Genomic DNA, 21980 nt, shown 5'->3' with positions numbered 1-21980 from the left:
TGAATTACACATTTCATGTTCACAGAGTGTTTCTGTGAAGTTATTCAAAGAAGAGGTTTGTCTTTAAGTTCACAACGATTCCAAGAAATCATAGGAATCTGATGCTTCTTCAGAGATGATCCCCTAAGAGCTCCTCCGTATACAGCTGTCCTCCATAATGTCAGAGTCTGAACATTTTCCACTTCTCCCATCCATCAGTTTAGGCCACGTTCACGACTAAGTGCGGTGTCTTTTTGAAAGGGGTCTGGAGAGGGCAGTGCCTGTCAAGTGGCGTATTTGAGCTTCGGTGTCTGTGAATTACATGAGATACTGGAGAGAGAAGCAATCCCTGTGGTAGTCGCGCTGCCGTGGCTCTCCACAAACATGGGGTCCAGGCAAGCAACTTTGGCAGCAAAAAAAGCGTGAATACAATGAAGCACGGCGAAGAGGTTTGAGAACTCCAACTCCTGGAAAAGAAGAAACCTTTTTTATCATTTCTGTAACATTAACATTAACATTAATTTTCTTTCATCTCTCAAAGTTCCTTACCTTTGCTTCAATAGATTTGGAGTCTTGATTTTGGAATAAAAACTTGATCTTGCTCTTTCCATCATCAGATGATCCCTTTAGTTGGGAGAACTTGTATCTCCACAGTACCGCCTGAAATGTAGGAATTACAGCGATTATATGGGTCAACCAAACTACAAAAGTACAACTATATGTCCTTATTTATGCCAATCTAATCTGTGAATCCCTCCTTGTGTCTCTGTTCCATGAATAATTCATGTAAAAATCCACATGGATCCGGTGAGAAATGGGGCACGTCAGCAGATCAACCATCTACCGGTTGCTGTGAGATATAAACTTGTTACTTTCGCCACTGGGAAATTTAACAAGCCACAGCAATTTTACCTGAAATAGCAGAGCTTCTGTGATTCAATTAGTGTTGAACTGAATAAACAAAAGCTGAGCAGTGAGCCAAGCGACAGTCAGTTTCCAGCCTGACTCCTTAGGTCGACAGCTGGCCACTCTTTTCACATGAGTATCTGTTCATTACAATGCTGTGCTGTAATAATCACTGTAACACCAACCTGATTAATTAGCAGTAATGGAATGTAATTAAGTACATTTATTATTACTTAGTATTTGCTTTACTGGAGTATTTACATTATCTGTTACTTTATACTTTATACTTCACTAGATTACCGTAAATAGAGAATTACTTTGTAGTCCCCTTTCAGTGTTCCTAACTCTTCCTGGCCATTGAAAACCAACGCATCTCCAAAGCTGGTGATGTTGGTGTTTTTCATACTTGAAAAAAATGATAAAATGATTTTGCTTTTTAAGATGAGTAATTAATTTAATCTATGATTGATAAGTGATTCTCACCACACAACAGAACATACACGTGACAATCTTAAAGAATATGATGCATTTCTGCAGACTCTAACCCAAGTTGCTACAGTATAAACACTTCAAACGTAAAGTAAAATAAAACATATTTCTGCTCATTTTGGTACTTAAACTAAAGCAAATTTGCTAATCAAGTACTCAAGTACTTTAACCTCAGAAATAAGGGTTTAAATACAGGACTGTGATGTAGTGCTTTCACAGTTTGATATTAACTTAAGTAAACAGTCTGAATAAATGAAACTTGACTGTGATATTTCTAACTTGGCAAAAAATCACCTTAAATGAGTTCAGATGTTTCGTGAAGCGATATCAGAGTGGAACAGGAAGAGTGTCACCTCATCTGCTCTGCCTTTAAAAACCTGTCTGACTCTTGTTAACCTTGAGAGAGGTGATGATATTTCCATCTCTTTCATGTCAGTCACAGCCACTTGATATTATATCTGTAGCATGTGGAGGATTATATCAGACTCCATTTCCTGGTACAGAGACATTCTCATGAGCTTTGCTCGGCTTCATTTTTGTTGCTTTATTGTTGTTATGTGATTGTGAAGTGAAAGTGCTCGTTCATCGACATCAACAGTAGGTTTCAAATGTTTTTAATTTAAATAGATTTTAAACTAAATGTCATTTGAAACTCTTAATAACATAGAAGAGTATATAGTTGCAATGACATTTTGTTCAGTCTGTTTTTTGTATTCATAGTTTTACCACAAAAAATCCTTTATCGCATTTCTTTTCTTCCAAATCGTGACTGCTATATTTTTTATGTTTTTCAAATTAATCGATCTACTCTTTCAACAAGTATTTCCGCCTCAGGCATGCACTGGTGATTTGTACATTTGGCTCATCTGGTGCATTTATTTTTTGTTGTAAAGATCAGAGAAAGAACTTTCCTACGAAGATGTTATAGAGTATTTTTGATGCCCCTGTTAAAGAGCAATACTCACATTAACCTTTTTTCTATGTTTGGTCACTGTTTCTCTAGTTTTTCTTACACTTTAGCTTTATTACTTTAACAGCTGACTCTAAAAGTGTCAGCACTTGCCACCAGTGCATGTACCCTCTGAGTCTTGACAGCTCAATTGCTCTATGCACAGTCCTCATTTGTGATGCCGATGTTGTACGTGTTGTCTTTACATTTTATGCCTTTTATTTAATAGATGATACTAAGTGCTCCATCCATCCATCAGGTTTTGGAGCACTGAAGCTGCATTCACACTTTCTCGCAGGTTGCTTCTGTGCACCTTTATAAATCATTGTGTAGTAGAGACCTTTGTTCTGTCAGCCTTGTTTTATACGTGCTACAAGTTCTGATTAAGATTAATTTTAAAATGGAGTGCTTTGAGTAGCTATTGCAGGCACAAAAAAACTAGAGCTGTGGAACATGTCACTGGATCCTGAGCCAGCAGAATACAGCTCAACTCGTTGTACAGAGTTTTATTTGTGCTGTTTTCGATTAAAACTAATTCTAACATGGGTTTTCAAATTTGCCAATAGCAGCTTTTAATTATGCAGTAATCCCACCCCGTGTATTGTCAGTGATTGTAGTTTACATATGGATTGTGTTTTGCGTGTTTTACTCTGTAAACAATATGCTGGCAACATTTTTATCGTCCTTGGGGGACATTGTTGCTTCACATTGCAGGAATTAGGGCCAAAATCTTAGAGAACAATATGGCAACGCTCGTGTCCTGCTCAGCCACATAATGTGCACCAGTGAGTGGAGTAGTCTGCATGGTTCTCAGACTTGGGGAAAGGCCAAAATGAACTGCAGGCAGAAGTGAGAGGTTTGAGCTGGGGGGAACCAGCCGTCAAAACAAATGTGCTCATACTCCCAAAATGCACACACTGCAGAATAAGTTAGCAGCACCAAAAAAAGAAAAAGGGAAACTGAGGCATCATGATTAGTTTCATCACACTGTGTACAATCTGAACTCCAACTGAAAGGCTCTGTTTTCCTTTCTCCAGTTCTTATTGGTGATGAAAGGACTGTCCTACACTCACCTTTGAAGCTGCATCAAAGCACACAAAGCCCATGCTGAAGTCAATAGTAAGTCCCATAAGGTGGCTCTCCATGATACAGGCATAGGTTTTACTCTACAGAATAGGAGAACAAGACGTTACCCACAAGGACACAAAAGTCTCTTTTTACTCCTGTGAAAATGTCATATAAGCATTATCAATCTTTGTACTGAAACGACTGAGCTGGAACCTGGTGCAAGATTAAAATCATCACAATTCCCTGCACGTTGCCTGCTGTTCAGGTGCTGACCTGTATCCTTTCCACCTCCAGGAAGGTGGCCATCTGAAAAGCCTTTTCCCAGATCAGCAGCTCGCACTCCAGCTCGACACTGAAGAATATGTCCTCCCCGCTCTCTGTCTGGACGCTGAAGCAATGCTTCCTCTTGTCCAGAAGGTCATTATCCTAAGATAAGACAGTACGGCTGCCATGCTGATCAGGTACAGATGAGCAGAGTGATGTGGAGATAAGACGAGTAACAGCAATGCAAGGTAACGGGAGGTTTGCAGACTCTAGGTGTAAGAGCAGCAATTGTTTTTGTCTCTATCCTCCACACTTGCGTTTAAGTAATAGGTGAGTAAAAGCTGAAACAGAGAGTGTTTCACTCTAATGTATCATTTAATACCATTATGTATAACAGTGTAATAGGTATGGCAGCGAGGGTCAACCGATAGCCTACCTCATTTAATATGTCTGATTTCATATGTCTGTATAAATTAAATTACCTATAATGAGTTTCTGCATAATGAATTGCAAAAAAATTTGCGCAATCAAATTCAAAGTGACCTCGAATCTGCAGAGACTCAACAAAGCAATCTGAACCTTGAGCGTCTCTGTGGGATTGAAGAGCACACGCAAGTAACTAAGTGAGTTATGTAAGTGCAGCCTTCAGATCAGATTCTGTTTGCTGCTTTGTATTCTGTTAGTGTCTACAGCGTGGGCCTTTGATCTCTGAATGCCATGAATGAATGCCACGAATGAATGAACGAATGAATGAATGAACAAATGAATGAATGAATGAATGAATGAATGAATGAATGAATGAATGAATGAATGAATGAATGAATGAAAGGGGCCTTACCTTTAAAATCTTGCACATTATTTCATACACTGTAAAGCTTTTCTCTGCTCTGGTCCAGTCCCATGTTGTCACCTGAAAATATGTTTGTAAATAGGTGGTTAATGACACTGTAGTTTAGCATTTGCGAGGCCCTGCACTCCTTTAAATAACTGTGTAACAACAGACTTAAACTACAATTTAAACTATACTCATCTTTTTGTGGATAGTTATACATAGCTATTGCAGCTGTAGTTTTAGCTAACTAGTGTATGCTAATGCTAAAACTCTGATTGGCACGTAGAAGAAGACTGAGGAAAAGTGTGTTCATAGGTCAGAGCTATAGGCCTAATATATTCTACAATAGCGTAACGGATGAAATCGCAATTTATAATAATTAATTATGTAGTAGGCTATAGTTAGCCAATGACATGCCCTAACCCTACAGTATAGTGGTAAGCTAATTAACTGGGGAGGCTAATCCATTCATCACTCATTTGCTTTGGAAATTTTTTATTCTAAAAGAAAAAAATCTACCATTCGAACTCTTTAGACAACTGTCGCTGTTATCTCATCTGAAGCTTAGTGCCTTGTTATGGTTGCTAAGTTGTGTTGGGTCACTATCTAGGGGCGGGGCTTGTGTAGTCACTTGAGGGGATATATTCCTCAAACTAATCTTCAATAATAAATAAGCTTGTCTCGACATCTGAACAAGGAAGCTCCCATATCCCACCATCCACTCACATTAGCATATTCCATTTATATCAGCGCAGTCAAGTTGAGCAGGCAATTTTCAGTTATCTATCAATCTTTTCCCATCTCCAGTACCATCGACAGCTTATCCCTCTTGTCATAATCACTTAAGTGGCTAGCAGAATGTAAACAGATTTAATGATCATCATCAATCAACAGAAAGATCAATGCAACACAAATGATTATGACTGAACTGCTTCCCTTTTTTTCCAGCAGGGAAGCATTTTCTCCCTCAACAATACATTAACATCAAATGAAAAACCTCCCGTGGAGTTGAGCAACATTAATTTAAACACAGAAGTTTGGTGGGTTGAAGTGGCTGGTTTAAGACAAATAAACCCGGAGTCAAAACTTACAGGAGGTGCTGAAAACTTGAAGAGTGAGGAACCCCTCAAAGCGAGGAACTTTGGTGAATACATTCGGTCCTGAACAGAGTCCTGCTCCTTCTCATCCACCCAGCCCATGTATATAATCTGTCAGAAGATAAAACAAAACAGACATGGACAACAGGAGTCGAGGAATTTAACAAGAGGTAGCCTATCAAGGGGTGGTGAGTAAAATTGATAAATTCTTTTATTGTGCTCATTTTATATTGCGATGTAACATTTCAAATTCGATGTCAAATCAATTGATAAGTAGTTTAAAGGCTTAATTTGCTAACTTAGCCCATTTTTTCAGTGGGGTCCAGTCTATTATCTGTTGTTTTCTTTTTCAACTTTTACTTTCTGGATCATTGCTGATCTAACCATTTATCAAATTCATTTAAGATACCTAGTTAAAGGTAACCAGATAAACTTGATGAATCGAGGTTCTTTATTGCACAAAAATCTTGTGAAGATCCAATGATGGAGTCCTGTTCATTGGTTTTTAAGATATGGCTGCCACAAATTAAAAAGTAAGCCGAATCTCTGATGGTTGACAAGAAGAATGGTGTCATTAGTATTGTATTGTGTAAGTGTTCATCTTTAACTGATGCACAAATAACAGTATATATTTGTATCTGTATTTTTCTGAAGTAGGCCTATTTATTTATTTATTTATAAAACACTTTTTTTTTTACTTTCTGTGAGAGCTAAGAAAACTCAAGGTCATTACATTAATCTGAAAGCTCTTGGACTGTTTAAACTGTTTAAAATAGAGATTAACCTTTAATCTCAATATGTCTTAGTGTGGTCTAAATATATCCAAAGTGTTTTAGACCCTCCGCTGTGTAATAAACTGTTAATGATGCAATGATGTCTGTTCATGTGTGTTATGACATAACATTAAATAAGATTACAGCTGCAGCGTTAACAAAGACTTGTGTTTGGACAGCAGTGTGTCGACACTTATAATGTTCTTTATGTGCTCAGAGCAAGGTCACAGAGTTATAAGCAATTTATTTATGTATTAAATGTGAGTTGTGGGAGGTTCACTGAAGGTGGAGAAGCCATAAGCATGTAACAGTGTGTGTACATGACGTCATATCACCGTCTCTCACACAAAAGCAAAAGGTATAAAGTTTCCAAGAGAAAAAAAAGAGGTTAGACCAACAGGGAGACGAAGAGACAGAAAGCAAAGCCTCTGCTACAGATGTTCTGAGGCATGATTTAAGACATCAAGTGTTTCACACCATCGCTACTCATTAAAGTCAGGGAGATTGCAGCCCAAGTAAAATGTTTGCTTGTTTTTTCTGTTTTTATTTTTTTATTTGATGGATTTGCAAAACAAGCGAGTGAAAGATTTGGGACAAGTCGTCACATCTCATGCAGTTAAATTTCTTAAATGAATTGTCAAGTGAATTCACACATTTTCGTGAAGCAGAAACCAGAATAAATAAGTAAGACAGAAAGTATCCCACCGTCGCATCTGCTTCCCATGTTTGAACTGAAAGATGACAACGAGCCTTAACTGACTGAAGACACTTAAGTTGTTTTCTGATCATCTCTCAGTGGATGGTCTTTAATGATGCAAACACTCTGTCTGTGTTGCAATAGTTGGCAAGATGGAGCCTTATGTGTCCTTTCTCTGACTGACTGAGTGGCCTGGTTAGATTTACTTCTGATTGTTACATTAAATGTAAAATGCACAAATTAACTAATCAAAATCAACAAAAATCAAAACACAGAGCAGGAGTCCAGCTGCTGCATGAAGAAAATGTCTTACCTGCTGGTTTACTGGAAAATTTCGGTTAATCTTCTTCACCTGTTAAATGTAACAAAACATCAAGTAAATCATCAAAACATCTCCATGATAACAAGCAGGAAACCAATTACCGGCAGAATTTTTAACATCTGGAGGACCCTTCAGGGACTCACAATCAGAGTCTAGGAAGAAATAAACTAGCATACATGCTAACATATTAGCCATAGCACTGAAGGGATGTTGTTAGAGAAACTTCATTTATTCAAGGCATGCAAATTACAAAATGAGATAGAGTCATTTCCACAAGGACCAGAGGCTCTTCCTAAAAATAAAAAAAAAAATCCATAAAAAAAAAAATCCATTCTCTCTGTGGTAATAAAAGCAGGGAAACTACTGAGAGAGCAGTCAGGCTTTAAATTAAAACATTCTCCTCAGATCACAGGTATCACTCGCTCCTAATCCATGCTATACCATCAATGTAACTCTTTCTTAGGAGACGAGCACCAAATTAAGCCATCCAGGCCTGATCCTGTCCTCCTTTTAGAGGCATAGGAACAAGTCGCAGCTGCTCATTGTGAAAAGTTACTGAAGTTCATGTCAAGGGAGAAAACAGGATGTTTCCTTTTGCAGCGGAGGAAGTGAGGGGGAAACAGCCAGATAACTGTCAAGATGTGAGCTGGGCTCGGATATACAGCGGCAGCACTGATGGTGGTTTTGTTCACACTCAGCTGAGGGTTTGTTGAGGCCAGTCACAGCGACTGCAGGTCTAAACCACCCCACACATAAATCAGGCTGAGGGGTTCACTCACACATCTCTCAGTCTATTTCATAACACACAGTGGGAAACTTTGACTGAGTCTATAGGTGAGAAGTACTTGAGAACCACCCACTGAATCGCTGTGTTTTGACTCTGGGAGACTTTATATTTCTAATCTATGGCATTTCATGCTCTTTTCACTCCATTTAAATACGGCACCATAAATGGTATGGTCCTAAGGATAGAAACACGCAGCGTCTCTCTGTTTATACAGAGACTTCTTTCTGTTTATAGTGACTATTAAAATATCCCGTCATTAGTAAGGTTTTATTTATATAGCGCTTTTCAAAATTAGGGTTACAGTGTGCTTCAAACAAATAATTTGCCACCTGACCTCCAGAGGAAAGATGTTCCACAACCTGGAGGCCAGAGCAGCACAGGTGAAGATCTAAAGCCTGTATGAGGCTTCAAGGGTCAGAGCTATAGTCAAATCAAAAGTTACCAAAGAAGCTAAAGCTGTGGTCTTTTTAATGAAAACCTTCCTTCTTCATGTTTCCACACATATAGTGTTGAGCTGCAAGGAGGATAGTAACAAAAATAAGGGATTTTTTTAGAATCCACATTTGACAGAAGTGTATATTTTTCCCAACATGTTTCCGCTGATATAGGTGACTGACAATTCATCTAAGACAGACTTCGTCTTGAACTACCAACTCAGAGCTGTGTGCTGCAGCCAAGTTGCAGGAAAGTGGTCACAATCTCCCTCCTGACTTCCAGTGCTGAATAACATCCAGAGGTGTTTTTGTGGAGCATTATGATGTCACAGCAAAGTTGATCTCTGACCATTTGGATATAAAAATGTATCACTTCATAATATTATCCTATTAAACATTTTTTGTTAAATTGGGTCATAATACGCTCATGAATTTGTGAGATATGGCCAAAAACCTGGACCAAATTCTAATCACCTCATTCTTGGGTCCAAGTGAATGTTATTGCCAAATGTAATGAAATCCCCAATGAGTGTTTCTGATATATTGGATTCCCAAGGATGCAGGGTCACAGTGACCTTGACCTTTGACCTCTGTTCACTAAAATCTGAGCAATTCATCCTTGAGTTGAAATGGACATTTGAGGAGAATATTAATATTGTTACATTATGATAGATACACCTTTCTGTATGTTTTGTTTTCATTTCTACTTTGCAATTTTATTTGCCAGAGCATGAAGAACCGGCATTAAAGGGATAGTTCACCCTAGAATGATATTTCGCTCATTATCTACTCACCCTCATGTTGACTAAGGGCTGGAAGAATTATCAGAGTCCACCGTCCCTTCTCTGAGTTACAGGGGGTCTTGGAGTCGCAGTGCATTTCAATGCAACGGTTGCAAAGGGACACCGGAGCTCTTCGTAAAAAAACACACACAAAAAAACATCCAAATACCTCCATGATGCTCGTATGTAATGTCCGTCTTGTGCTGAAGCCCCAAATTGCGTAATTGTCCCGAAAAAACGCGTGAAAAAACGCGTGATTCGCAGTAACCGCACTGACGCCGGCGCAAATCACGCGAGATTTGGACGGACCAGGAAGAGGAGCTTCGAGAAGCTTCCGCTACAAACAAGCTTAAAATATAGACTTATTTTTTTTTTTCGGGACAATTACGCAATTTGGGGCTTCAGCACAAGACGGACATTACATACGAGCATCATGGAGGTATTTGGATGTTTTTTTGTGTGTGTTTTTTTACGAAGAGCTCCGGTGTCCCTTTGCAACCGTTGCATTGAAATGCACTGCGACTCCAAGACCCCCTGTAACTCAGAGAAGGGACGGTGGACTCTGATAATTCTTCCAGCCCTTAGTCAACATGAGGGTGAGTAGATAATGAGCGAAATATCATTCTAGGGTGAACTATCCCTTTAAGATTGAGGATAGATACAGTACTGTTACCTCTTTTACTAGGTTTATTGCAGATTAACATTCAAGATGAGGCGAGTTTATAACATGCAGTCTTTACTTAGAATACAAACATCTCAGTAGCACATAAAAGCCACAAAGCACTTTGGAGAAACATAATCAAAAGAGTTTTAGAAACAGAAACTGGAGAATTGTCTCGATTATTTCAGCGAGAATATCATTGTCAGATAATCACTGTACAGCTGCTGGTTGTTTTCTCCAGTAGCTGTGTCATTTCAAACAAGCATTGACATTTACAACTTTTAATTAATACCTGACAATGTAGCAGATTGATGTCTTGTATAATGCCTTTACTAACATTACTATTCTATTTTATTCTCCACAGTTCTTCACTACCTTTCCAATTTTAATCTCAACACTTTATTAATGTGCACTGTTCTTGTTAACTAATCCAGAAAGTAAATAATGTAGTGGGTTTATCAAAAGCATTCTTATTCTGGCAGGATCTTTCATACAAGTATTTTACTTTAGGAAAGTTTAAGTTCCTAAAGTAAGACTATTTGTTCAAACTTTACTTCCACCCAGCATCTGAGAAGACAACTAATATAACAACTAACCACGGACCAGAAAGGCCAAATGAGTCATGAAACACTAATGGAAAGAGCGCCAATCTAGAAAATGTTAAATTATTTAAAATGTGGAGGTGAGTTGTTTGAAAAATAATTATGGTGCATGCCAAATATAACCGAACAAAGATGAGCAGAGATCACAGGTCAGTGGGGTGTAGACAGACATTTAACAGTGAAGCTGCTAAAGGCCACTGAGAAACAGCACTGGTAAATTACCACAGAAGTGAATCAGCACAGTCTGAGCAGAAGCTCTTCAGCCTGACCTTTGTTAGAAACTTAAATCTGAGCTGCAATTCAGACACAAGTTGTATTCACAGCCAAGGCACAGAGACACATAACCTAACCTGTCAGAGGAAGCATTATGTTTAAACAAGAAAGACTCGAGTCATGAGCTATGAGTCAAACTTCAATGGGGTTTCTTAGCTCTGATCTGATGCACAGTCACATTTGGAGAAAAACCAAAAGAAACCTTCAGCTCACTTTTTCTGCTGCTCTGCTGTGTAGCCGACTAGTGGGAGCCATTAGGACCAATGGAGCAAACACACGCTTCATAATGTTCACATAATGCCTTCGAATGCATCGCTAAACAAATTCAAAGGTAGTTTCATGAACATCAGGATGGCGTCCCCACTCACCAGACCTGAACATCACTGAACCTTTATGGGGGGTTTGTGGAGCGCAGAGAGCCGAGCGGATCCCCTCCTCCATCACTGCTCAGACTACTGGAGGCACTTTTTCATGACGAATGGAGCAATGTTTGACTACAAACGGTTCGGTTCAAGTGTCTGACAGCAAACCACGAGAGACTGACACGTTTCTGCAAGCAAAAGGTTGACCCTGCTCTTTCCTGGGTCCTTCATTTCAAAATATTTTCAGATGTTGGTGCTATATTTGTCCACTGCTTTGCATCTCATTTGCAATGTGTCCTGTTTAATAAGTTGGTCCCATTAAACTAATTTAAAAAAAGGTCCATCTATGAATATTTATCTGACCTTTAAAACAAAAGGTAAAAATTTGATATAAACATAAAACTTCCAAATAGATCTCTATTTGTCTTTTTAAGGCCTTTCATGGACTCATCTGCAACATAATCAATCAATCAGCCAATCACTTTATTTGCCTCTAAAGGTCAATTGCTGGTTCGGAAGAAAAACAAAAACATATGCACAGTAAATATGCACAGAACAATGCAGAAATAAAAAATGGGTTGGGTGCATAACTGAAAAACTTCAAATTAAGTAAATAGGATGTAAAAATATAAGGTTTAAAAACTTCAATTTAGGCCATTAGAATATAACTCTGTAGAGTCACTATACACTAGGATTCAAGTAAAGCAGCTCTTTTGCCGTTTCTTTTACTTTTTTCTGTTCATTCCTTAGAAGTCTATTTGGAGCTGCCTTTGAACATTAAAGCATTACATTCAGGTGATAATAACCATTACTCTCTTTAAAAATAACAGCTGTTGCCATTAAAAAATTGACCAATGTCAACACTTACTAATAATTAATGTCAGAAACATGCACACGTATATTTATATTTAACTGTTTGTTCTCTCAGCAGATCTGTACTTCCTACATGTAGCCACATTACAAGCTCACTCGCACACCTCAGTGAATGCCAAGGCCAGAGTGAGAAATACACTCTGTATTGTTGAGGCCTCGCTGGCAGTGAGTCATCGGTGTTATGTTAAGTACGTCCCTCACTTCGTCCACTCCAATTAACCAGGGTTCCATTATTCTCCAGAGCCCCTCACACACACGGGCCATCGCTCAAACACACACACACACACACATCTACGCCAGTGGACACAGGATAATTACAAATCCCTATTTTTCACTGCCGCTCCCTCCATGTTGTGTTCATGTCATGTGGGGACTCGGCGCTAGTGTCTAGTTACATTTTCCTTGACGACGGCTTGACTGGCGCTCTCTAGAAATATGAAATTATAGTTTACTGCATGTTGTCAAAATTAGACATTTTTTTTTGTCAGCTTCTGTATGAGCTGCCACACATGATGAAGCTTGTTAGCAGCATTTGTATTTGACCCCCCCTGCTGAGCATCACCGCCCGTCTGGAAACAGAGACACACTTCCTTTCTTTTTATTTCCACATCAGCTGCGATGGAGCTGGAAAAATATGTTCTCAATAAGACAAAGAATACAGCTTCATTATTTCTTTATTTCTTGCTGCCTCCTGCTATCATTATTTTATAATATATTATGATGCATTATAGATTACACAAGTGCACGGGCATAGCTGGGGGGAGTACTGTAAGTGTAGTACAGTGCGCTTTCTGTTATTGTGACCTCGGGCTGAAAAGGCATTAGTGTGTGTCTATTTAATGCCATGACATTTGCAAAGAGACTGTTAGACAATCCACAAATTGAAAGTCTGTTGCATTAACACCTAACCCAACGTCTTATTGGTTTACATGGGTGACTGAATGAGGCTGCAGCCCCAACAAGCATTATTGCCTCTTACTCACATTGTGCTTGGTGAGACTGGAAATGTTGCCTGCTATTGCCTGAAGCCAGTCCAGACAGTCTTCAGCTGCAGGAAACTGTATAACCCCACTGCAAACTCCGTCCACAGCTATGACCTGGAAAGCATTTTTCCTGAAAGAATAAAAAAATATGCATATTTGAGATTTCAGTTTACAGTTCATCCCAAACTCTGCAGCATATCAGCACCGTAGGCTACCACATTTTTGTGCAAGTATTTATGAATTTATTTATCAGACACACAACCTGCCATTTAAATATAACAACATTTTTTATTATAGACGATAATTGAAAATTAAAAAGAGTATTGGATAATTCTCTTTTTGTGAGGAATTAAATCTGTCATTTGATATCCACATATCTCCAACATCTCAGCACTGCACTGCATTTGAGTCCAAATATTAATGCATTTTTCATTAATTTATCACATAGCTGTGAATTAGTGAGCTTCACATGTGCAGGTTGGTGTATTCTTGACAGAGCCAGGCTGACTGTTTCTAATCTTTGTGCTAAGCTAAGCAAGCTAACTGGCTGCTAGCATTGGCACTATGCACAGATGAAAGAGGGATCTTTTTCATTCAAGGAAAATAAATAAATAATGAATATTCCTTCAAATGTATCAACAGATTTTTGGGAGCACACTCACAACTCGGTCAAGTCGGACAAATTAATCTTTATTCTTCTGTAAAATAAGATTTAAAAAAAATCCTGCAATAAGGATGATCGATCTAAAAACGTATGCATTTTTCAGCTAATATGCTAAAACATGCCAAACCACGAGGGTGCTTCATTAAGAATCAATCCAAAAGATTGCTGTTGGAATCATCCACAGTGTAGAAAAATGGAAATGTATTTATTGATAGCTTAATGGCTTATTACGTCATTCATCCACTGTTCAATAGTTCTGTTCTGCAGCATGGCAGAGGCACAGACATGGTGTGAGTAAAGTTTACTGCAGATGACTTAATGTGTTGCAGAAACATATTTTCTGCTCCATTAGTAAACACCCGAGCACTTAAAATGTAAGAAGATGGCACCAGCTCTGCGAGTGAGAACAGATCCCACGACCCTTCGAGATGAAGTCCCCGCTGCTCACCTGCAGACGTCAGAGCCCGGGATATACTGTGACAGGCGTGAGTGTAGCAGCGGAATAAGGCGCAGATCCACCCATCTCTTCTCCCAGCGAAGCCCCGGGGACGTGGGCCAGGACGAACAGGACAGCGTGTCCTGCATGAAGTGTGAAACACAATTTAGGAGCTGCTTGTCGTTTCCCACCTTGCGCATTTCAAACAATTGACATGTCAAGAGCTCGAGTCCTGCTGCTACTGCTGCTGTTGCTGCAGGTGCACAGACACCGGCCTATAGCGGCGCAGAGAAGCTGAATCACCCTCCTCAAAGGATAAAGATAGAGCATCCCGGTTATCAGCCGGCAGTGACAGCTGTATGGAAACAACTTTCTGGCCGCTGCACGACTACAAAGGGTCAGTTATAGAATCAGTCAATCACATGAGGATAATAACGAAAAAGTACCGTGTTATTAGGATGATAGTTCAAGTGCAGCCCGCTGTCGCACAGAGGGGAGGACGTCCCACTACTCTGGTCACTGGGAATGCCTGAAAGTGCAACAGGAGTACACAAAAGAAAATCATCACCACACTTGAAACTCAGTGCGACACCTCTATCTATTTCAAGGTTTCCAACCCCAGTGAATCAGAGCTCTCAACAAAAATGGATTACTTTGTTCTCTCAGCCAGCTTCCATTCAGTTGACTGGTTGATTGGCCAGTCAACCTGGCCTACATACGCATATGAAAGGATTTTCATAAAAGCTTTCATGTCTGATGACGGGCTGAAGCTTTCCTATGTGAGAGCAATCAATTGCACCACAATGAGCGATGTCAATTCTCTCTGTTTAGTCTTTAGCATCTTTTGTGGAGCTCAAGATGTGTCCTATCATCTCTATAGTAAAGTAGCATGTTTATTTACAGTAGTGCTTGTCAAGACAAGCAAGTCAAAAAGAGAGCAGCTGAATCTATGTTTTTTTATACTTGGATTTTCAGGCTCCGGTTTATTGTCACCAGGACAACCAGGCCCAGACAGAAAATAATACCAGCTATAAATACTCTTGGTTGATTATTCTGCACAGCAGTAAAGGTGATTATATACTTTAATTAAAGAGAGAGAGAGAGAGAGAGAGAGAGAGAGAGAGAGAGAGAGAGAGAGAGAGAGAGAGTGTGTGCGTGTGTGTGTGTGTGTGAGGACTCTTACATGTGCAGTCCTCACACAGGGGCAGTTTCAAAAAGGCCGGAGTCTTCTTTAAGAAAGAGACGGTAAGAGTCACTTCTTCACCAGCGTTTCTCAAAACCTGGACCTGGAAGGTAAAAACAAGAGAATATTTTTACTGCAGGAAGCTGTAAACTGTGAGGCGTCTCTGCTGATGGCTTGCTGTGATGAAACATGGTGTGCCAATGTCTAGCTAAGAATGGAAATCCAAGATAAGGGATTTAAACAGACTGGAAGTTTTATGCTCCTCACACACATTTTTTACAGTCACATTTACGAAGGGATGAAACAGAAAAAAAAATTTTTTTTGGGCTTTACATGTCGAAAAGATACAAATCATAAAGTGAGACAAGATAAGCTGCTGAAAGAGCTGTTGCTGTGTAAGAGAATGTGAGATATGAGCTGACAGCTTACCACTTCCTCGTGGCGATAGCTTCTTACGTTTATTCCATTTATCTAGAAACAACAGTAACAGGGTTACCCTAAATAATACGGCTGGCACCACATCACTGTAGCTCTGTCTTCAAAATGATTAATGAAGCAAGCACAATAACTGTTATGGCATCTGCGTTGAAAACTGTAAACAAGAGAGTCATGTCCATGGTTGCCATGAATGCTGAATATCTTTGGCTGGCTTGTTGCTTCTGCATCGTACGAGCTGACTGAGATGAGATGTGGGAGATTTTCTTTTTCTTTTCTTTTTTTTTTTTTTTTTTTTGGTGACATTCATATAACAAATGGAAGATTTGGGATGTGACATTTAGCTATGGGGATGTATAATCTTCGAACACAGTTTTGTGAATGTGGCACATGAATTATTGAAGAATCAGTCCATGTTACTTTGCGCAGTGTATAGAACGAGTTGTGTAGACAGGCTTTAATGTGAATTCTGGTATTTTTACCTGAAGGATGCCGTCTCCGATGAAAAGCAGCCCTGAGAGTTCAGCTGGAAACAGGAAAATCACTTTGGTAAAAAAAAAATAAACTAGCATATAACAAATGTCAGTAGCTGTGCAATGTTTTCCAGAATAATAATATACCTTTTTGCTCTTTTGATATTTTTGATATAACAACAGGGATTTTATGCTCTGCGCCACCCTAAGGAGACAAATTAAATCAAATTGAATTACAAAGGTATCAGAAGCACAAAATTAGGCAAAGACACTCAAGATCAACTCAATTTTCAGTGGGACCCTCTGCTAACGTTACTGTTGCCGTTTTACAAGAAAATGATCAATAACACTTGTTCAGGCTTAATTTAAAGAGCTCAGGAGGAGTGGTCTAATCAGCCAGGATCTAAATTACCTTGATGCTCAGGCCAAACCCTCCAATCGTCTGCCTCCTGATCGTTACAGTCCTCTCCTGGAAGAGATTCAGTTACAGCCAACAAATGAGCTCAGGCTGATGAACCTGTGGGAGCTCACACAACAGAACAAATGGGGGCAACTGTTTGTCTCTAAACTAGAATTTATTTATCACAAAACAACACTGCTGATTAAATGATGCAACATACTATGCTTATTTGTTTCTGTGGAGTGCAGCACATTTAAAGGAATCACTGTGCAACAGCTTATTTTTTCAATAATACATAGGAAGCAGTCAATATTTAACAGTATCTTTAGATGCTCAGTGGAAACATATGATGATATAATCTAAATATGTTGCCATTCTTTATATGCTGGTTGTAGAAATTAATAATTATGATCAACATGTAGTTGTTTCACAGTTGAGCCCATCACTTTGATGTCAAAACCTTGCCAATTACTGATGTTGAAAATGTAATATTGCGCACATCTCTTTATAGAGTATGTTTAAATGTCATCAAATTCTTCATTGCAACTGAGCATTGCCACTAACAATATTAAAACCCATCCAAGAAAAGCTGTGTGAGACAATGGTTTGAAACTAACAAACACAAAAATGAAACCCTGCCAAAGAACATGTTGGATTCTCACACAGTCTCAGCACTAAATGTACAGAAAATGCAACATTATCGACGTTCGCAGGCATCAAATTCATGATGCGGAACAACATCTTCTTGTTTGAGAGCCACAGGCTGCAACAACCAATCAGAGAAGTGTTGAGTTACTGTAAGAACACATGAGACAATTAAAGTGTCAGTAGTTGGGGAGGAAACAACCGTAAAACCTGACACAGTCTGTCCAAATCCATAGGATGTTAGAGAGAAATTGGAATTGAAAAAAGCTGGAGGTGAAAGTGAAACTGAGACAGGAGGAGGGAGGATCAGGCCAATCCACATTTCACATCTCACGTCTCACATCTCACTGCGATGTCAAAGTCTGGAAATAAGATTGGGGCTGGTTGTTGTCCCATCACCTTTTTATTCTATCTTAATATAATATTGTCTCTTTTTTCTCTGTTGTATTCTATGGATTTGTGTAACATTGTCTTATTGTGGGAATGTTTCTTAATAGATTTTGATGCTGAATTTGCCTCAGGTGTTTGCGATTTCACATGTTTTTTGGATGGATTGTGGCAGCCTGTCAATCTGCTGTAAAGACGTTGTGACATATTGCGAGGCTGTCAAAGGACTGTGATTGAAATGTATTTTCAACGCATTTTGTGCTGGGAACTGAACTCTTTCTTTGGAATGTAAAATGTAAAAGACTATACATCATGATCCCGCGGGTGAATCACTATTTAATAGCCACATTTGATTTATGAGCAATAGATTAACTGATGCAGATTTTTCATTAGCTGACATTCACGGTGTTCTCGGTATCGCTGTGCTGTAACCTTTGCTGTGCACAGTGCATGCTACTGTATGAAGGTGAAGCAGCATTCAGTAATTGTAAGAGGTGTTACTTACACTTGAATAAAAGGGCTCTCCTGTCACACAGATGACATCTTGTTCTTGAATGGTCAGAATATCTTTGGCCAAGTGTAGTCGAATATTAAACGGCTCCTCATTACCTTCTTGCATCAAATAAATCCCAGTCTTTGTCTGCGAACAGTCAGAGAGATAAATTCATTCATCATCTCACCGTGACTAAATTAACTGGCCATGAAATGAAATGTCATTGAGAGCGCTCGCTGCAGGATGAACATGGAAATTAGAGTACAGTTTTGGTGGTGTCTGTTATTTTCTTTTTTTATTACTTTGCTTGTTATGTCTAATGTTGGAACAAATAACAATAATCAACACTATTAGTAATAAACACATATTTAGACAAGAAGAAAGGAAAAAAACATATGAAAACTGTTTGTGTTATTAAATAATGAGAAGGGTGTGTGAGAGGCAGCTTTTGTGAGTCAACACTTTGTTCCCCTGCGTGCACTCTGAGAGAGAAAAGAACCTAGGCTACTTATTCCATGTGTAAGGCTGATGATGATGATGATGATGATGACAAATTAAGAAGCTGTGAAATTAAGTGGCTAGAATCATGCTCGCCCTCTACATTTGAATTTCTCTGCTTTTATACAAGCAAGTGTGAAGACTGTGTGTGTTTCCAATGATCCATTTAAAACATGCTAATCCGCATAAATTTGCATTCTGCATATCCTCCTCCCTCCCAAACCCCCCCCCACCCGCTTAATTGCAATGCCTGTCCTGTCCTTGACTTAAAAAGGTCTAAATAAAAAGAAGCACCTTCACCTGACAAGACTGCTAATAAAGAATAAAAAAGAAGAAGCCACCACTGTCAGCATCCTTGTCACCTGGGACACGCCGATCATCAGTTAAGCAGACAGCCGGCTGCGCGGCTGCTGTTCACGCAGAGAGAGATCTCAACCGCGGGTCAAACTTGAATCAAAGTCAGTTTATGAAGCATACCCCTGTAATGAGGAATGTGAAGAAATGAGCCTTCGCTTGCAGCTGCAGCGTGAGGAATGACACGAGGGGAGAGGGGGGCATTAATTCACATTATTTGAAGTAATGTGTGTGCGAGAGTCATTAGCTGAGCAAAATGAGGGCAGTAGTGCCATAACTGTGGGAAGACGGGTCAGACAGTGTCTCACGTGGTCGAGCGTTGTTGGACCTGTTGTTGTGTTTCCATTGTGTGTAATTAGCCTTATCTCTGATGTTGCACTATCACTCTCTCCCCCCGAACACGTCCATTATCATCCCAATCATCACCTCCAACCTGATAGGGTGCACATGACCTTTTACAGAGTAACAATGGACTTCACCAAACCACAATATGGGGGAAGGCCCCAAAAAAGCCTGAAAGTAGTTTGTTTGTTTTTAATTCAATTTTGAAATGAATGTTGAAGAATTATAAGTAAGTTATGACAGGTTGAATAAATGTGACAATAAATTCCCTGTATCACAACAGCCGCTCCTCTAGAATGAGTATTACACAATATTAAATAATTTTGAGATGCTTGAAATGTGAAGTAGGTTTTGCAGTATGACCAGATTACTGTTGTGTTTTGATCAGTTTTGCTGTTGTGCTCACAAACAAACCTTAGCCAGCGTGTGTGGACGTGCACAGCAAGACTACTATTTAACATCTCACCCTATATCTAGACAGACAGCAGACTCGTTGTTTCTTACTATAAGTTTTACTAGACTGGGCCAGTACCTGTTGGGATCATGCTTCAACTGAACTTATCTTTGGATGTTTTATTTTTTATGACATACAGTAAGACAGTGACTCAGTGTCAGAGCCCAGAGCAAGATGATTGATGTATCTGAGTAGGGATTCGGAGGAGGGGTGCCACTGAGCTCTGCATGTATTAAAATTAGAGGCTCGACATGTGGTTCAGTCCAACTCCGCCTTAAATATGTCTCCGAGCTAATTGAGGACCCTAGGTGAATGTGTAAAGCTGTACATGTCATTTTAAAAATTAAAGTAAAATCAAAGAAGAAACAAAAAACAGCGAGAGGGGAAAGAATCAGAGGGAAAGCAGATTGCTAGAAGTGTTCATGAATGATTTTACTATTGCTATTCAACATGGCCTGCTAATGTTAACAGCCAGAGTGAATCAGTTATTTGTACAGGTGTGACAATGCATACATTAAAAGGAAAGGGGGACCCACTGAGTATGCATGTGTATGATGGACTTGAGTACTGCTGTAGCCACACGCCTTCAGATGTGCTGTGGTGCTAAATGTTGCTTTCCAGCGTTTGGAAATGTCAAACAGTTTCCATAATCATAGTCAATTCCCTGTCAGACTGTTACAATGATTGAATTCTACCAACCTCTTCATTTGAAGTCTTGAAATCCATGTGCTACAATACAGTGAGGGATACTGCAAAGGAGAAGAAAAAAAGAAACAAGATTGAGTTAGACAGTGTGGAGGCAAATGCTTAATGACATGACTGACTTGCTGCAGCAAACTGCAGTCAATTTAAAACAGCATTGTTAGCAGCACGCCTACTTTCATTATAGTCCTGCCTTTCTCATCTAGAACTTCAACGACAGAGTAGATGTTTCATTGAAATGTGCCTCTTTCAAACGCAACTGTGCAAAAATTTTAAAAAATAAAATAAAATCCCTATTGAGCAATCTTGGGAGCAAACCAGAGACCATTAAGTGCTAATGAATAATTCATTAGAAAAAGGTGAGAACCCAGGTGTCCTTACAAATGTTTCAATATCAAATCCAGTGCTCCCAGAAATGAACTGTGTAAGTGCAACCAATGCCGCGTCTGAGAGAGCATAAAACTGAACCACAGCAGGAGAAAACACCACAATAAAAGCACCATAACCTGAGAGGTACTGTGCTTAGAAAATAAAGGCGTGACACTACTAATAAATACCCCGTCCTTTTTAAACACCTGATTTTCTCTATACAGACAGATATACAAGTACAGTAGTCTCCAGGAATGTTGCGTGAGCGCCTCATTTACATAAACCAGTTCCACTCACTTTTAATCAGACGTGACTGCCACTTGACTCGACAAAACAAGTGCAGAACAAAAAAAATGGTTCAACAGAGCCTGTGCTGCAGAGGCAGTGGGAGACTTACCTCAGCAGAAAGGCCCCCAGCTCTTCATATGGTGAGGTCTAGCCATCGAGCAGTGAGTTGATCCCTGGTCTGAGCTGTAGCAGAGGGCCTCCCCAAATCATAGCTGTCAAAGACTTTGAGCGATGCTGTCACCTCTCCTGGATGGCTGTAGGTGTTGCAAGATTATTCCCTGTGGAGCTGATGCCGAGGAGTAGGATGGGGCTATCGTGCAGGGAGGTTTCAGTCCTGGCGGTGCTTAATTGGTGGCTGTGCTGCAGTAACAGGAGGATGTGGCTAAGGTATCATACTGATACTAAACCCACTTGCAGGTGAGTAGCTGCTGTGATCTGATAAGAACTGGAGAGAAGAAGCAAAAAAGAGACAGAGAGAAAGAAAAAACAAAGTCTTCAAATGAAGCTGAGAAACAAAGCTGGATATTGTTTGTTAAATGCCTCTGTCTGTGGCTGAAAAGATGCAATCTACAGTTGCCAGCAACACAGATAAGTGTGATGTCAATATAACTGCTGCATGTATGTGGGCTGTTGAGTCAGAAGCAATTCACATATTTATTTCTCAAATAAGCAGCAGTACAAAGAGGGGGGGGGGGACGGGGACGAAACAAAAGGAGGGATTGAA

At 39.5% G+C, this 21980-nt stretch overlaps 1 protein-coding gene across 1 annotated transcript; it reads right to left on the bottom strand.

Annotated features, from left to right (window-relative positions):
• Window positions 1–163: 163 nt before the first annotated feature.
• sntg1 (syntrophin, gamma 1) lies at window positions 164–21517 on the bottom strand. Its single transcript, XM_083990925.1, has 18 exons — window positions 21366–21517; window positions 20597–20646; window positions 18262–18396; window positions 16737–16793; window positions 16472–16529; window positions 16334–16377; window positions 15846–15887; window positions 15417–15519; window positions 14680–14762; window positions 14246–14376; window positions 13134–13263; window positions 7368–7406; window positions 5579–5695; window positions 4494–4565; window positions 3665–3817; window positions 3397–3489; window positions 529–639; window positions 164–446 (listed from the first exon to the last, which is right to left on the bottom strand). Exons 2-18 carry the CDS (start codon window positions 20621–20623, stop codon window positions 264–266), a joined length of 1578 nt encoding a protein of 525 aa, XP_083847051.1. The 5' UTR covers window positions 20624–20646; window positions 21366–21517; the 3' UTR covers window positions 164–263.
• Between the last annotated feature and the right edge of the window lie 463 nt (window positions 21518–21980).

This window comes from Trachurus trachurus (genome assembly GCF_905171665.1).
Source record: "Trachurus trachurus genome assembly, chromosome: 17".
NCBI classification, from domain to species: Eukaryota; Metazoa; Chordata; class Actinopteri; order Carangiformes; family Carangidae; genus Trachurus; species Trachurus trachurus.
Note: the sequence above shows the minus strand (reverse complement) of the source record. Positions and strands in the feature narration are given on the sequence as shown.

Excerpts from the sequence above, each read along its gene's own strand:
- sntg1 (XM_083990925.1), bottom strand. The coding sequence starts at position 20,623 with ATGGATTTCAAGACTTCAAATGAAGAG. Across the intron at positions 15,520-15,845 it reads GCTATCGCCACGAGGAAGTG|GTCCAGGTTTTGAGAAACGC; the intron begins GTAAGCTGTCAG and ends TTTACCTTCCAG. Across the intron at positions 3,818-4,493 it reads TAATGTGCAAGATTTTAAAG|GATAATGACCTTCTGGACAA; the intron begins GTAAGGCCCCTT and ends GTCTTATCTTAG.